The 17948-nt window shown below is 44.3% G+C and overlaps 1 protein-coding gene across 2 annotated transcripts; it reads left to right on the plus strand.

Annotated features, from left to right (window-relative positions):
- The first annotated feature begins 2934 nt into the window (after positions 1 to 2934).
- On the plus strand, positions 2935 to 16895 carry LOC100194545 (suppressor of defective silencing 3 homolog (SDS3, S. cerevisiae)). 2 transcript variants are annotated; one of them, NM_001139631.1, is given in 11 exon segments: positions 2935 to 3110; positions 4988 to 5057; positions 5209 to 5264; positions 7128 to 7199; positions 7583 to 7602; positions 7765 to 7921; positions 9838 to 9933; positions 13184 to 13270; positions 13495 to 13600; positions 15195 to 15279; positions 15997 to 16770. In NM_001139631.1, coding segments are annotated over 11 exon segments (936 nt in total). In that variant the 5' UTR covers positions 2935 to 3022; the 3' UTR covers positions 16096 to 16770.
- The last annotated feature ends 1053 nt before the right edge of the window (positions 16896 to 17948 follow it).

Raw genomic sequence — 17948 nt, forward strand, 5'->3', positions numbered from 1 at the left:
CACGAAGAACACAGTGGCCTCCATCATTTTTAAATGGAAGAAGTTTGTAACCACAAAGACTCTTCCAAGGGCTGGCCGCCCGGCCAAACTGAGCAATCGGGGGAGAAGGGCCTTGGTCAGGGAGGTGACCAAGAACCCGATGGTCACTCTGACAGAGCTCCAGAGTTCCTCTGTGGAGATGGGAGAACCTTCCAGAAGGACAACCATCTCTGCAGCACTTCATCAATCAGGCCTTTATGGTAGCGGTCAGACGGAAGCCATTCCTCAGTAAAAAGCACGTGACAGCCCGCTTGGAGTTTGCCAAAAGGAATTGAACCCGATCAAACATCTCTGGAGAGTCCTGAAAATAGCAGTGCAGCGACGCTCCCCATCCAACCTGACAGAACTTGAGAGGATCTGCAGAGAATAATGGGAGAAACTCCCCAAATACAGGTGTGCCAAGCTTGTAGCGTCATACCCAAGAAGACTCAAGGCTGAAATTGCTGCCAAATGTGCTTATCTTTTATTATAACCTTTATTTAACTAGGCAAGTCAGTTAAGAACAAATTCTTATATACAATGACAGCCTACCCCGGCCAAACCTGGACAATTGGGACAATCACGGCCGGATGTGATACAGCCTGGATTCAAACCAGGGACTGTAGTGACGCCTCTTGCACTGAGATGCAGTCTCTTAGACCTCTACGCCAGCACTCGGGAGTGCTTCAACAAAGTACTGAGTAAAGGGTCTGAATACTTATGTAAATGTGATATTTCATTTTTTTTTTATAAATTTGCAATAATGTCAACCTGGTCATATCCTCACATGGTCTCTCCTATCATTGCTATGCAGACGGCACACAATTAATCTTCTCCTTTCCCCCTTCTGATGACCAGGCGGCGAATCGCATCTCTGCATGTCTGTCAGACATATCAGTGTGGATGACGGATCACCACCTCAAGCTGAACCTCGGCAAGACGGAGCTGCTCTTCCATGATCTCGCCATCACGGTTGACAACTCCCTTGTGTCCTCCTCCCAGAGTGCTAAGAACCTTGGCGTGATCCTGGACAACACCCTGTCGTTCTCCACTAACATCAAGGCGGTGATCCGATCCTGTAGGTTCATGCTCTACAACATTCGCAGAGTACGACCCTGCCTCACACAGGAAGCGGCGCAGGTCCTAATCCAGGCACTTGTCATCTCCCGTCTGGATTACTGCAACTCGCTGTTGGCTGGGCTCCCTGCCTGTGCCATAAAACCCCTACAACTCATCCAGAACGCCGCAGCCCGCCTGGTGTTCAACCTTCCCAAGTTCTCTCACGTCACCCCGCTCCTCCGCTCTCTCCACTGGCTTCCAGTTGAAGCTCGCATCCGCTACAAGACCATGGTGATTGCCTACGGAGCTGTGAAGGGAACGGCACCTCCATACCTTCAGGCTCTGATCAGGCCCTACACCCAAACAAGGGCACTGCGTTCATACACCTCTGGCCTGCTGGCCCCCCTACCTCTGAGGAAGCACAGTTCCCGCTCAGCCCAGTCAAAACTGTTCGCTGCTCTGGCACCCCAATGGTGGAACAAGCTCCCTCACGACGCCAGGACAGCGGAGTCAATCACCACCTTCCGGAGACACCTGAAACCCCACCTCTTTAAGGAATACCTAGGATAGGATAAAGTAATCCTTCTAACCCCCCCCCCCTTAAAAGATTTAGATGCACTATTGTAAAGTGGTTGTTCCACTGGATATCATAAGGTGAATGCACCAATTTGTAAGTCGCTCTGGATAAGAGCGTCTGCTAAATGACTTAAATGTAATGTAAATGTTTTGCTTTGTCATTATGGGGTATTGCGTGTAGATTTTTGAGGGGGAAAAAACAATTTCAACCATTTTAGAATAAAGCTGTAACGTAAAAAGATGGAAAAAGTCAAGGGTTCTGAATACTTTCTGAAAGCACCGTACCATACCTTGTGCCTTATTGCTTAATCATAGCAGTCAAACTAGTTAAATCGACATCCATTGATAGAAAATTATCTGGCGAGTGTAAAGGCAAATTATTTCCTTTTGCAACATATTGAAATGTCTTTGCGTTATGACACCTCGCAATAGTTTGCTTATAACGTCATTACAAATTACTACGATATTCCTTATTAATTGGCTCGAACGATATGGAAAATGGTTTATAGTATAAATATGGCAACTCCTCTCTTGCTGTGGGAAAAAAAATGGGCTTGTTTTCCGCTGGTTTTTTAGTGTTTATTCGGCTAGAAATTTTTGCTAGACCTAGATTATCTGGCCAATATAATCGATATTCTGTGTTTGGGGTCCCTATGGTTTTGTCAAGGTAAATGTCGGTGTATGTGTGATGACCGTAAAAAACGAACAACCCTACTCAGCAACTATTTCGAATACCCAGGTTTAGGGATATTAATGTTTTAGTGTCTATAGTTATGGGAACGTGAGGGACGTAAATACTTTCCAGCGCTGGGTCAATTCATAACAAAATCGAAAAGATCGGGGCTAGCAAATCAACATGTGGCAAATGTTGGCAATCGATGTAAACCCTTTGCTGTTGGGAATTAGCTGACTGGTCAAATACGAAACGACGGTATACTAATCTGGAGTGAATGGATGTCCGGCATGTGCAATTCTGTATAGCATTTAATTGCAAACTTTTTTCATACAAATCGCTGAAAATCTTTTGCTCTGCACAAGGGCTGACCTCGAAATGCCTAATTAGACTGCTCAAATATAGCGAAGATCCTGGTAACTAACCCTGTTACATGGAAAAAGGCAATTTAATTTGTACTATTACATTGGTATATGCATGACACAAAGATGTGATAAAATTACTCTTATAAATAATCTCTACAGTTTTGTGTTCCACATTTTGGTCAGGCGCAATGACGGCCATCTTACTTCTCATGGGGTCTTAACAGATGTAGGCGCTGTTTTGTTCTGAACTGCAAATTCCAAATCGATTGTTTATCTAACGTTTGTTTACATTTTTACTAGCCATCAAATGGCTTCTACTTTACTATCACCGATGGTAGATTATTACAATGATGAAGAAGAACTTGATAGTGTGGACGACGACGATGATCGAAGCTTCAGGGGAAGAGACTCGGAAGAAGGTAGGTTCGCCAATTTAGCACATTTGTTAGCTAGCTACTCTTGTGATATTTGCTAATAAACGTTAACGTCAGTGTTCTCAAATAGTCTCCTAAAACTAGTGTGACCTTTGCACATTTTTATTATATATATTTTTTAGAATGAACCCATCCCCATTGAACTGTAAAGTTTGAGCTAGCTTGGGTAACTAACGCTAGCTAGCCATCGTTGAATTAACAACACAGGCTTCTATAATCCGTGGGGGATCGTACACCACGACGCGAACGCTAGCTAGTTGTTCGCTAACGCGTTAGTTAGCTGGAGTGTAATCATGAGTCCAAACAGTTAAAACGAGAGTTTCTATTGGGCAAATTCAGGCAGGTCCCTCCCCTTTTCGTTTTGGTGTAATGAATACGCCCCTGGCAAGCAAGCTACCTGTTAGTGTAGATGGGGGAGGAGTTCATATCTTTTTCAACTTTCATGTTTAGCGTTCAAACCCGGCTTTACTTTTCTACAGCAAAACGTTGTCAAGTGATGGACAGACAGCGCTAACGTAATATATAGGAGAGAGCAGGTGGTCTTAGTAACCGTGCATTGGACTTGGAGTCTCGATTCTGGAGTTAAGTTCGTAACAAACAGGCAGGCATTCTCAGTAAAACATTTGTAATGGTCGACAGGTGGCAAGAAATACTTATTTTCTTTACCACCAATATGATTTCAGTGATTGGACTCTTCTGACACCGTCTTGCCACTGTTTATATTTGATTTTGTAATTTCAGCTCACCTTACATGTCCAGTTAACTTTGAGGCCAGCCATTTCATTGGGTACGTGCGTTGATGCCGATGAAGGTGGTTGGTTGGGATAGCTAAATTAGTTAGGTTTTAAGGCCCACCAAAATCGGTCGTGCGCTGATGCAGGCTAATAACAAATGTCACGTTGCATTTGTGCTGTTAACTTTAGGTATAGCTACAGATTAAGCAATGACCCTTACTCATGTTAACTGTATTTGATGGAGAGTTGTGTTAGTCTTGTCAATGCTAAGTCAGCCATTCACTGGTATTGTAACTAGCTAGCAAGCGTTAACGTTACGCCACTAGCTAACGTTAGCTACCATCAGCTGACAGGTCACCGGCAAACCTGCTTTGGCTTTGCGCTGGCAAACTCAGTAGCTAGCGAGCTAGTCAGGTATCTAAAATAGGTACCTAACTACGTATTCTCATGCAGGCCACGCAGAGATTGCATCTAGTTAACACAATTAAAACCAGTTCAATTGCCAAGTCTTGAATTAGCCGTTGCTAATAGCTAAATTGGCTAGCTTGACAAATCGCTCTCGTATTTGGCTTCATCAATTTGCTACGCATTAGCAACGGGACAAATGTTCGGCACTCAATGTAAACCATTTTGTTGAGAATTAGCTGGCTGGTCAAATAAGAAACTACTGTTTACTAATCTGGAGTCACTGCCCGGTCTGTGCAATTCTGTAACATTTAATAGCTATCTTTTTGATAGAAATGAGCAAGCCTGTTAGCTGAACGTTTAGTTAGCTAGCTTGCCATCTTGCGTGTGGCTATTTTAGCCTACGACATAACATTTCACATTTATCCGACGACCTTGTTTTACTTTGTTAGTTTATTTTTTGTATAAGTCTAAAGGGAAATGGCTGGTAACGCACTCATTGGGGATCCAAATAAAGGTAACTTGACTGAGTAGCTACATCTATCCTACTACTGTTTCCAGCTTTCCTAAAATTAGACATTTCATTGACTTGATATTGAACAAATTGTTCTGAAAATGTTTTCTTGGCATAGGCCCTATGTCATATGATATTGGTGAACTGTTAGCCTACTTACAGACGTCCGCCATCTTTTTTTTCTTTCTTTTTTTTCCTCCCTCTTTCAGACACAGAAGATGCCAGTGAAACTGACCTGGCGAAACATGACGAGGATGACTATGTGGAAATCAAAGAACAGTGAGTGTTGACCACCAATTGCACTGTTACACTGGATAGAATATATGTTGACATGGATCAAATGGGATGTTCAAAATGTAGCCTGATCTTGAAGGACTACATTTACAGATTTAGTAGTTGGTTGTGATAATCATGTTTTATTTGCTTTCAGGATGTATCAAGACAAGCTGGCATCATTGAAAATGCAGTTGACGCAACTCCAAGAGGGTAGTGTCACTGTTTCTAATTATCTTCACTGCATTTATGAATTAGGCCTATCCTATAATCCCTTCATTATCCTCCTTGCATTCACAATCAATGTGATTATCAATGTCATGAATTCCTCCGCGTGCATAAGTAGAGCTGAGCAGACCTTTATCATTTTGCACAACTGTTATGACAGAGCCTCAGAGGTGGTGCTCTTTGCATTGAGAGATTGGTTGGATAAGTTGAAGTTGGAAGTCTACGTACACTTGGGTTGGAGTCATTAAAACTTGTTTTTCAACCACTCCACAAATTTCTTGTTGACAAACTATAGTTTTGGTAAGTCGTTCAGGACATTTACTTTGTGCATGACACGTAATTTTCCAACAATTGTTTAGACAGATTATTTCACTTATAATTCACTGTATCACAATTCCAGTGTGTCAGAAGTTTACATACACTAAGTTGACTGGCCTTTAAACAGCGTGGAAAATTCCAGAAAATGTCATGGCTTTAGAAGCTTCTGATAGGCCAATTGACATAATTTGAGTCAATTGGAGGTGTACCTGTGGATGTATTTCAAGGCCTACCTTCAAACTCAGTGCCTCTTTGCTTGACATCATGGGAAAATCAAAAATCAGCCAAGACCTCAGAAAGAAAAATCGTAGACCTCCACAAGTCTGGTTCATCCTTGGGAGCAATTTCCAAACGCCTGAAGGTACCACGTTCATCTGTACAAACAATAGTCACAAGTATAAATATCATGGGACCACGCAGCTGTCATACCGCTCAGGAAGGAGACACTTTCTGTCTCCTAGAGATGAATGTACTTTGGTGCGAAAACTGCAAATCAATCCCAGAACAACAGCAAAGGATCTTGTGTAGATGCTGGAGGAAACCGATACAAAAGTATCTATATCCACAGTAAAACGAGTCCTATATCGACATAACCTGAAAGGCCGCTCAGCAAGGAAGAAGCCACGGCTCCAAAACCGCCATTAAAAAAAGCCAGACTACGGTTTGCAACTGCACATGGGGACAGAGATTGTACTTTTTGGAGAAATGTCCTCTGGTCTGATGAAACAAAAATAGAACTGTTTGGCCATAATGAGCATTGTTTTGTTTGGAGGAAAAGGGGGGGATGCTTGCAAGCCGAAGAACACCATCCCAACCTTGAAGCACGGGGGTGGCAGCATCATGTTGTGGGGGTGCTTTGCTGCAGGAGGGACTGGTGCACTTCACAAAATAGATGGCATCATGAAGAAGGACGATTGTGGATATATTGAAGGAACATCTCAAGACATCAGTCAGGAAGTTAAAGCTTGGTTGCAAATGGGTCTTCCAAATGGACAATGACCCCAAGCAAGCTTCCAAAGTTGTGGCAAAATGGCTTAAGGACAACAAGGTCAAGGTATGGGAGTGGCCATCACAAAGCCCTGACCTCAATCCCATAGAAAATTTGTGGGCAGAACTGAAAAAGTGTGTGCGAGCAAGGAGTCCTACAAACCTGACTCAGTTACACCAGCTCTGTCAGGAGGAATGGGCCAAAATAACCCAACTTATTATGGGACGCTTGTGGAAGGCTACCCAAAACGTTTGACCCAAGTTAAAATAATTTAATGGCAATGCTACCAAATACTAATTGAGTGTATGTAACCATCTGACCCACTGGCAATGTGATGAAAGAAATAATTCTCTACTATTATTCTGACATTTCACATTCTTAAAATAAAGTGGTGATCCTAACTGACCTAAGACAGGGAGTTCTTACTAGGATTAAATGTCAGGAATTGTGAAAAACTGAGTTTAACTGTATTTGGCTAAGTTGTATGTAAACTTCTGACTTCAACTGTGTATGCTGTGTTTTAATAAAACACTTCCCTGCAGGAACACTTCAGGAGTACCAGAAGAGAATGAAGAAGCTGGACCAGCAATACAAGGAGAGAGTCCGCAATGCTGGTAAGAAAATGGCACTGTTGTTGAATAGGATCACTGTTCTCATCCCTAAATGGCTCCCTATATAGTACACTACTTTTGACCAGGGCCCAAAAAGCTTAAGGTGCCATTTGGGATGCACTCAGTCACCATTAAGTTGTTACCACATGGAGAGACCTCATTCTGTGTCATTTGAACTTGAACACCCAAAGTGTGCGCTGCATTTTTGGGGAGCCAGCTTGTAAGAATTGTACTGAACCATTTATTCCTGCTGTGTACGTGATGAATAAAAACACTATTATTTTGTGGTGGTAGGTTTTGTGCTGAAAGTCAATGTGACAGCCAGGGATTAACTGACGATGCAGTCAACATGAGGGTTAATATTGTCTTTTGTCTGTTTCTTATAGATCTCTTTCTCCAACTTGAGGTAAGAGATGTTTTGATATTATTACCTAACATGGAATTTCAACTGAATCCTTCACCTGCGAATTATTGATTTATTTTTATGTATTTAGTTTTTTTCGACATTCTCTGGGGCTCCCCTCTCTCTGGGCTCCCCTCTCTGGTTCCTTCTCTCTCGCTCTCTCAGACAGAACAGGTGGAGAGGAACTACATCAAAGAGAAGAAGGCGGCGGTGAAAGAGTTTGACGATAAGAAGGTGGAGCTGAAGGAAAACTTAATTGCTGAGCTAGAGGAGAAGAAGAAGATGATAGAGAATGAGAAATTAACAATGGAGCTGACAGGCGGTAGGAGAATCACTAGATTGTCTCCCTCCCTCTCATCTCACTCTGAGCGGGGGGATAAAAAAGACTGAAGGGTGTTGGTTGGTTTTTGCTGAGGAAGAAGACTATGTAGTCTAACTTATTTTATCCTCGGTCAATACAGTGGATGTGTTTTGGAGATGGAGTTTCTAAGCCCATTTTATATCTCAAAACCTTCATACTAACAAGGGCTAAAAGTCTTAGATACATTGTTTTTGCTCTAACTTGCAGATTTTTATGCCAATCACTCAATTGAAAATCTGTTTCAGTGCAGTAATGTTAGTATAACCTGTAAGGTCATATACATACACATACATACACATATTGGCCAGTTTATTAGGTACACCACCCAGTTCACACACAGTTTGCGCCTAATATAAAGCAGGCATTCAGTTACTGTTTGATTGAACGTTGGAATGGGTAAAATGAGTGACCTAAGAGACTTTGATGGTGGTTTGTTCGTCGTTGCCAGTCGCGCTGGTTCCAGTATCTCAGAAACAGATGGCCTCCTGGGCTTTTCTCACACGGCTGTGTCTAGGGTTTACTGAGAATGGTGTGACAAACAAAAAAATATCCAGTTAGTGGCAGTCCTGTGGGCAAAATCCGCTCGTTGATTACAGGTCGAAGGATAAAGGCAAGAATCGTGCAATCTAACAGGCTTGCCACAAATGGGCAAATAACGGCTCAGAATGGCTTCTCTGTAAGCACAACTCATCGGTCCTTGTCACAGATGGGCTATTGCAGCAGCCGACCACACCGGGTTCCACTCCTATCAGCTGGGCATGCAATCACCAATACTGGACAATTGAGGAGTGGAAAAACATTGCCTGGTCTGACGAATCCTGGTTCCTGTTGGCATACCGATGGCAGAGTCAGGATTTGGCGTAAGCAGCATGAGTCCATGGCCACATCCTGCCTGGTGTCAATAGAGGCTGGTGGTGTCATGGTGTGGGGAATGTTTTCCTGGCACACGTTAGGTCTCTTGATACCAACTGAGCAACATTTCCATGCCCAGGTTGTTCTGGAGGCAAAGAGGGTTCTGACCCGGTACTAGAAAACTGCACTTTTGAATCGGATCACTGACTGTGTACACACACTGAGTATACCAAACATTGGGATAATCTCCGTAATATGGAGTTGGCCCATGTTGACTCCAATGCTTCCCACAGTTGTGTCAAGTTGGCTGGATGTCCTTTGGTGGTGGACCATTCTTGATTAAAACCCAGCAGTGTTGCAGTTATTGACACACTCAAACTGGTGTGCCTGGCACCTACTACCATTCCCTGTTCAAAGGCACTTAAATATTTTATCCTGCCCATTCACCCTCTGAATGGCACACATACAATCCATGTCTCAAAGGTTGAAGAATGATTTTTAAGCTTGTCTCTTCCCCTTAATCTACATTGATTGAAGTGGATTTAACAGTTGACTTCAGTAAGGGATCATAAGATTCACCTGGTTAGTCTGTCATGGAAAGAGCGGGTGTTCTTTTTTTTAACCTTTTTATTTAACTAGGCAAGTCCGTTAAGATCAAATTCTTACTTACGATGACGGCCAAACCCAGAAGATGCTGGGCCAATTTTGCTCCGTCTTATGGGACTCCCAATCACGGCCAGTTGTGATACAGCCTGGATTCAAACCAGGTTGTCTGTAGTGACACCTCTAGCACTGAAATGCAGTGGCTTAGACCGCTGCGCCACTCGGGAGCCCCAAGTTTTGAATACTCGGTGTACATATACCAATAGAGCTTTCTGTGTTATACCCACATGAGTGTCAGCCATATAATTACTAGAATGTGCTTTCCCAGTGAAGTCGATGTGCTATGACAGGTGGACTAGTAATACTATTTCTACAGTGTCGGGTGCATGGCAATGAGCTCATTCCGTATTACCCCTGTGTAGATTCCATGGAGGTGAAACCCATCATGACCCGGAAGTTAAGGAGGCGGCCCAACGATCCAGTCCCCATTCCAGACAAGCGGAGGAAACCTGCACCTGATATCCTTTACCAGAAGTCCAATCACTCTGCTGTCTTGTCTACAACAGTGTTGATCCATGTTAGGCACTGTCCAGCTTCAAAGAATCTTGTCTTGACCGATAAGTTACATTTCACTTTTTTTCTATTTTCACAAGGGTTAAAACTTACTAGATACAGTTTTTACCCCTTTACAGAAATATACTGCTCAAAAAAATAAAGGGAACACTTAAACAACACATCCTAGATCTGAATGAAAGAAATAATCTTATTAACCTCTTGGGGCTAGGTGGGACGCTAGCGTGCCACCCGTGGTGCACTCCATCAACAGCAGGTGCATTTCAAGAGCGGCAAATTTGAATCCAAATAAATGTCAAAATTCAAATTTTTCAAAAATACAACTATTTTACACCATTTGAAAGATAAACATCTCCTTAATCTAACCACGTTTTACGATTTCAAAAAGGTTTTACGGCGAAAGCATAAATTTAGAGTATGTTAGGACAGTACATTTACAAGAGTTGTGTGTAATGTTTTGTCAAGTCAAAGACAGGGTCACCAAAACCATAAAACCAGCTAAAATGATGCACTAACCTTTTACAATCTCCATCAGATGACACTCCTAGGACATTATGTTAGACAATGCATGCATTTTTAGTTCTATCAAGTTCATATTTATATCCAAAAACAGCGTTTTACTATGGCATTGATGTTGAGGAAATCGTTTCCCTCCAATAACCGGCAGTCAAGTCAGCGTCACTAATTAAAATTAGAAAACATTGGTAAAATATTATATTGTCATTTAAATAATTATAGATTTACATCTCTTGAACGCAATCAACTTGCCAGATTTAAAAATAACCTTACTGGGAAATCACACTTTGCAATAATCTGAGCACTGCGCCCAGAAAAATACGCGTTGCGATACAGACTAGACGTCATGTTGGGGAGATCTAAAATCGAAAATACTATGTAAATAATCCATTACCTTTGATTCTCTTCATCAGATGTCACTTCCAGGTATCACAGGTCCATAACGAATGTAGTTTTGTTCAAAAAAGCTCATCATTTATGTCCAGAAATCTCCGACTCGTTAGCACATGATGTAAGCCAGCTGGACTTCTCGTCATGAACGAGGGGAAAAAATATATTTCCGTTCGTTCAAACATGTCAAAGCGTTGTATAGCATAAATCATTAGGGCCTTTTTAACCAGAACATGAATAATATTCAAGGTGGACGAATGCATACTCTTTTATAACGTATTGGAACGAGGGTACCCAACATGAACTCGCGCGCCAGGTGTCTAATGGGACATCATCGTTCCATGGCTCTTGTTCGGTCAGATCTCCCTCCAGAAGACTCAAAACACTTTGTAAAGGCTGGTGACATCTAGTGGAAGCAATAGGAAGTGCCAAAATATTCCTAAGCCCCTGTGTTTTTCAATGGGATAGGTTTAAAGTCAATACAACACATCAGGTATCCACTTCCTGTCAGAAAATGTTTCAGGGTTTTGCCTGCCAAATGAGTTCTGTTATACTCACAGACACCATTCAAACAGTTTTAGAAACTTTAGAGTGTTTTCTATCCATATATAATAAGTATATGCATATTCTAGTTACTGGGTAGGATTAGTAACCAGATTAAATCGGGTACATTTTTTTTATCCAGACGTGCAAATGCTGCCCCCTAGACGCAACAGGTTAAATACTTTTTTCTTTACACAGTTGAATGTGCCGACAACAAAATCACACAAAAAAATCAATGGAAATCCAATTTATCAACCCATGGAGGTCTGGATTTGGAGTCACACTCAAAATTAAAGTGGAAAACCACACTACAGGCTGATCCAACTTTGATGTAATGTCTTTAAAACAAGTCAAAATGAGGCTCAGTAGTGTGTGTGGCCTCCATGTGCCTGTATGACCTCCCTACAAAGCCTGGGCATGCTCCTGATGAGGTGGCGGATGGTCTCCTGAGTGATCTCCTCCCAGACCTGGACTAAAGCATCCGCCAACTCCTGGACAGTCTGTGGTGCAACGTGGCGTTGGTGGATGGAGCGAGACATGATGTCCCAGATGTGCTCAACTGGATTCAGGTCTGAGGAACGGGCGGGCCAGTCCATAGCATCAATGCCTTCCTCTTGCAGGAACTGCTGACACTCCAGCCACATGAGGTCTAGCATTGTCTTGCATTAGGAGGAACCCAGGGCCAACCGCACCAGCATATGGTCTCACAAGGGGTCTGAGGATCTCATCTCGGTACCTAATGGCAGTCAGGCTACCTCTGGCGAGCGCATGGAGGGCTGTGCGGCCCCCCCAAAGAAATGCCACCCCACACATGACTGACCCACTGCCAAACCGGTCATGCTGGAGGATGTTGCAGGCAGCAGAACGTTCTCCACGGCGTCTCCAGACTGTCACGTCTGTCACATGTGCTCAGTGTGAACCTGCTTTCATCTGTGAAGAGCACAGGGCGCCAGTGGCGAATTTGCCAATCTTGGCGTTCTCTGGCAAATGCCAAACGTCCTGCACGGTGTTGGGCTGTAAGCACAACCCCCACCTGTGGACGTAGGGCACTCATACCACCCTCATGGAGTCTGTTTCTGACCGTTTGAGCAGACACATGCACATTTGTGGCCTGCTGGAGGTCATTTTGCAGGGCTCTGGCAGTGCTCCTCCTTGCACAAAGGTGGAGGTAGCGGTCCTGCTGCTGGGTTGTTGCCTTCCTACGGCCTCCTCCGCGTCTCCTGATGTACTGGCCTGTCTCCTGGTAGCGCCTCCATGCTCTGGACACTACGCTGACACACAGCAAACCTTCTTGCCACAGCTCGCATTGATGTGCCATCCTGGATGAGCTGCACTACCTGAGCCACTTGTGTGGGTTGTAGAGTCCGTCTCATGCTACCACTAGAGTGAAAGCACCACCAGCATTCAAAAGTGACCAAAACATCAGCCAGGAAGCATAGGAACTGAGAAGTGGTCTGTGGTCACCACCTGCTGAACCACTCCTTTATTGGGGGTGTCTTGCTAATTGCCTATCATTTCCACCTGTTGTCTATTCCATTTGCACAACAGCATGTGAAATGTATTGTCAATCAGTGTTGCTTCCTAAGTGGACAGTTTGATTTCACAGAAGTGTGATTGACTTGGAGTTACATTGTTGTTTAAGTGTTCCCTTTATTTTTTTGAGCAGTATATATATATATATATATATCACACACACACACACAAATTATGATTTGATGGAGACGAGTTGTCCTTAACGATCCACACCTCAGCTGAACTATTTGCTAACCGATGACCAGATCCTGGAAGATCTGCGAATACTGAACAAGCAGCTGAAATCCCCTAAGCGTCCAGGTATTTTACTACTGTTAGGATTGTTTTGTTTCAGTCTAAGTGCCATCGAGCCAAAATGAGGATGAATTAAGTTATTTTACAGGATTTGTGTTCACATTACAAAAACATGTTCATTTTAATATAAATTAAATGTCAAGAACTCCGGGCTGGCAGCATTTTTAGTAAACTAACTATTTACATTGAAATGACGTTTTGTTTTTTCTCACGCCATGTTTCTCCCCCAGTGTCTCCATCGTCTCCAGACCAAATGCCCATCATTCCAATGGAGGCCCCTTCACAGCGCTATGAGGCCCGCATTGAAGAGGGAAAGCTGTACTACGACAAGAGATGGTACATGCACACTATCTTTTTCATTTGGTTGATTAGATCATTTAAAAAAATAAATAAATTTAAACAGCAAAAATGGGGAATTTTGGACTTTTGTCTGCTGTTTTAATAGGATTGGTCTTAGTATAAGATCTACTAAACTGGTTCCCTATAATATAATACTGAGTGTTTTAATTAATGATGCGGTTGACTTTTATTAGTCGCTAGATGGCGCCACAGCCTTATAAATCCTCATGCTCTACTTACTGAAGAATTCTTGGCTTTGCTGATATGTCTGTTTCAAAAACAAGATTCAAGAAATGGTAATCATGTTTGTAGTATGTTTATGGTAACATTCCCTCTGGCCAATAGGTGATGTTTCATATTAACGAATGGGTGGCTGGAATGTTAGCCAGGCAGGCTCATACTTCCTGTCACCATGGAATTACATTACATCGCTATCATGAGGAAGGAACATGGGTTTTGGCATACAGAGTAGTATGCCGTTTGGTGATAGTTCCACAGGCTGACAGAAATGACAGTGTTTGCTTGGATGGGATAATCTGTCCTCTCAGGCCCTTTGGGTAAAGTGTAGCTCTCTGCATAGGACATCACGCACCAATGAATAATTCCTTTTGAAGAGTGGAAAATGTGAAATGTGCTCCTCTGTGATATTAAAAATGTCTTTCCATGACTTTCATGTAGCCTTTGATCAATTCTGAAGTGAGAGAGGGGATCTCAGTTGAGTGAAGTGTTCGCTGCTATCGGTCTTGCTCCCACAGTCTCACCAGACCTAGGCTAAGAAAGGCTGAGGGGAGAGGATGGTGAAGACTCCACAGCCATGGTTGAAACCACATGTATTCTTCTCCTTTCTCCCAGTAATTATGTTTAATCTAATGTGCTTGCTTGAAAGCAAGACAGCTGAAGCAAGCGGACATATTTTCTTCAATAAAGAAAAACCTTTTACTAATTCTGTCTGTTCCAGCTGTCACTCCTTTTCACTTACCTCAGACTCTCTCCTCAGCCACAATCAGACTACCTGGCTTTCGGCCATTTTGTTTCTCTCTCCATTACAGCATTGTCAGATTATCTATTATAACCTTTAAGGGATTGTGTGCTCAAGAGGATATTATCCTATAGGTATAGAAGTCCTTATCTGAGTGGGCTGATTCCTGGGGTGGCAGGTAGCCTAGTGGTTAGAGCGTTGGGCCAGTAACCGAAAGGTTGCTAGATCGAATTCCCAAATTGACAGATTAACAATCTGTCGTTCTGCCCCTGAACAAGGCAGTTATCCCACTGTTCCCCGGTAGGCTGTCATTGAAAATAAGAATTTGTTCTTAACTGACTTGCCTTTAAATAGAAGTAATTCCTCCTCTTACCCCTCACTCAATGGCAGATAACAGGATAAATAATACTAAATGAGCTACATGTAATATTTTCTAGGTCATGGTTTCAAAAGGACAGTGTTTAGAAATTCCTGAAATTCCTACAGACTGCAATTTAAGATAATTATCATAAACAACCAAGCATTCATTTTCCAGGATGTGAGAAAGTTTTGTGTTGCTAATGTTTTGTGCTATTTGTATTTTTTTTTCTTATCTCATGGCGTCCCCATCAGGTATCATAAGAGCCAGGCCATCCACCTGGAGTCCAAGGAGAACACTAAGATCAGCTGTGTCATCAGCTCAGTGGGAACAAACGAGGTGGGTTTCAGTTCTCCATTTCCACAGCTACACAGCTCTATGCTTGTACCACTTAAATCCATTATATATTAGAGGGAGTATAGAGTTATGGTGGTCTTAGTCTGTCCAAAGTGTAGTGTAAGTATGGTGTATTTTATTTAATCAGGCAATTCAATTAAGAACAAATTGTTATTTACAAGATGGCCTGGCAAAAGGCCTCCTGTTGGGACAGGCTAAAAATGAAATGACAAAACAGAACAGACAGCAGCATACATACAACAGCAAACTGTCTGAAGTAAAACAACATGCTTCCTTACATAAGGCAATGCAAACTAGTGACATGGGGTGACAACCAGGAACAACTACATGTCTCAACAACCTGTTAATCTATTTGTCCTTTGAACTCCTCCAGGGACAATAGGTTCTGGAGTTTTAGGCTGGCTTGGAGGGAATTCCAACACCAGGGGGCTGAGTAATGAAAATACAATTTTTTCCATGCTCTGTTCCAATTTTTGGAACTCTTAGCATAAAACAAGATTGAGACCTGAGCTAGAAGAGGATAGAAAAAAAAGTCGTTTTCCTAAAATGGCCTGATAAATGTTTAATATAGTATATAAATTGTGGAATGTTATTTTGATATGTTCTGGAACTCCTGATATGATGAGCACCATGCCTTATTATATAGAGGCTCTTTTGTAAATGACCATAATGAGTCCTATTGGTTGGGTTTCCCCTCAGATCTGGGTGAGGAAGACCAGCGACAGCACCAAGATGAGGATATACCTGGGACAGCTACAAAGAGGAGCGTTTATCATCCGACGACGGTCGGCAGCGTAGAAACGACACCCTTCCCACTCTCTCATCCAGCCATTCCTTCTTGGTCCTTTCATTTTGTACATGCAGTATGTTGCTCCCCCCTTCCCACATGTGGCTCCCTCATCGTCCCTACTGTGTGCTTGAGGAAGTCTTCTCAATGACTTCCTGGTGTTTCAATCAATCAGGACCACAGGAGGGGAAGAACGATGCATTCTGTCAGTTTGTCTTCTTAGCCATCACCAAGCACACGTGGAAGCCTTTCTCCTTGCAAGTTTTGGCTCAAATAGCCCTTTAGGCAGTTGAGTAGACGTGGAATGACTGAATAGCCTTGGTATAGCAAATGTTGTCATAGCTACACTATGCCTTGTCATAGGCTTAGTGAAATGATTTCCATTTTGCTTACGCCATCCAATGCTCTCAGATCTACACAAGTGCTTAGGGGCTGAAGGTCGGTGTTTGGATTGGTCTTCCTTTATATACCTAACATGGTTTTGTAACAGTTTCAGTCAGCTGTGCCACTCAGCATAAATCACATATCTTCTTTTCTTCATCTTGACATAGTTTTTTTCTGCATCTGGTCAATTAACATTTGATATTTTTTTTTCAGAATATATTGGATAGACTTTTTAAGGTTTTAATTTTGTATCTGTATTCTTGACATTAAATGAGTTCAGTTAGACCGAAATGTTGAATACATCTGACGTGTCTAATCTGGTTTTGCACGTGGGAGGAAGATGAACGTTAACCATTTTTATATTTGTTGGCTTCTTGTGCGTTTCATTTATTAAATATGTTACTGCCTTTTGTCAGTTACAGTGTAAGATGCCTAGCCACCATTTATCTAGCTTTCGGTGCCACTCTTACCAACGGGTCCCCCCCCACCTGCGCCGTGCATCGTGGCCAACGAGCCCCCCCCACCTGCGCCGTGCCGTGGCCAACGAGCCCCCCCCACCAGCGCCGTACCGTGGCCAACGAGCCCCCCCCACCAGCGCCGTAACGTGGCCAACGAGCCCCCCCACCAGCGCCGTAACGTGGCCAACGAGCCCCCCCCACCAGCGCCCGTAACGTGGCCAACGAGCCCCCCCCACCAGCGCCGTACCGTGGCCAACGAGCCCCCCCCACCAGCGCCGTAACGTGGCCAACGAGCCCCCCCCCACCAGCGCCGTGCCGTGGCCAACGAGCCCCCCCACCAGCGCCGTAACGTGGCCAACGAGCCCCCCCCACCAGCGCCGTAGCACGTGGCCAACGAGCCCCCCCACCAGCGCCGTAACGTGGCCAACGAGCCCCCCCCACCAGCGCCGTAACGTGGCCAACGAGCCCCCCCCACCAGCGCCGTAACGTGGCCAACGAGCCCCCCCACCAGCGCCGTAACGTGGCCAACGAGCCCCCCCCCAGCGCCGTGGCCAACGAGCCCCCCCACCAGCGCCTAACGTGGCCAACGAGCCCCCCACCCGCGCCTAACGTGGCCAACGAGCCCCCCACCACCGCCTAACGTGGGCCAACGAGCCCACCACCCCCGCCTAACGTGGCCAACGAGCCCACCACCCCGCGCCTAACGTGGCCAACGAGCCCACCACCCCGCCTAACGTGGCCAACGAGCCCACCCCACCCCGCCTAACGTGGCCAACGAGCCCACCACCCCGCCTAACGTGGCCAACGAGCCCACCACCCCGCGCCTAACGTGGCCAACGAGCCCACCACCCCCGCCTAACGTGGCCAACGAGCCCACCACCCCCGCCTAACGTGGCCAACGAGCCCACCACCCCCGCCTAACGTGGCCAACGAGCCCACCACCCCCGCCTAACGTGGCCAACGAGCCCACCACCCCCGCCTAACGTGGCCAACGAGCCCACCACCCCCGCCTAACGTGGCCA

Source organism: Salmo salar, chromosome ssa20, assembly GCF_905237065.1.
Source record: "Salmo salar chromosome ssa20, Ssal_v3.1, whole genome shotgun sequence".
Classification (NCBI taxonomy): domain Eukaryota; kingdom Metazoa; phylum Chordata; class Actinopteri; order Salmoniformes; family Salmonidae; genus Salmo; species Salmo salar.

Bases quoted from the DNA above. Each gene is read 5' to 3' on its own strand.
- LOC100194545 (XM_045702895.1), top strand. From the start codon at position 4,745: ATGGCTGGTAACGCACTCATTGGGGATCCAAATAAAG. The intron at 5,058-5,208 runs GTGAGTGTTGAC...ATTTGCTTTCAG, and splicing joins TATGTGGAAATCAAAGAACA to GATGTATCAAGACAAGCTGG. The intron at 13,271-13,494 runs GTATTTTACTAC...TTTCTCCCCCAG, and splicing joins GAAATCCCCTAAGCGTCCAG to TGTCTCCATCGTCTCCAGAC.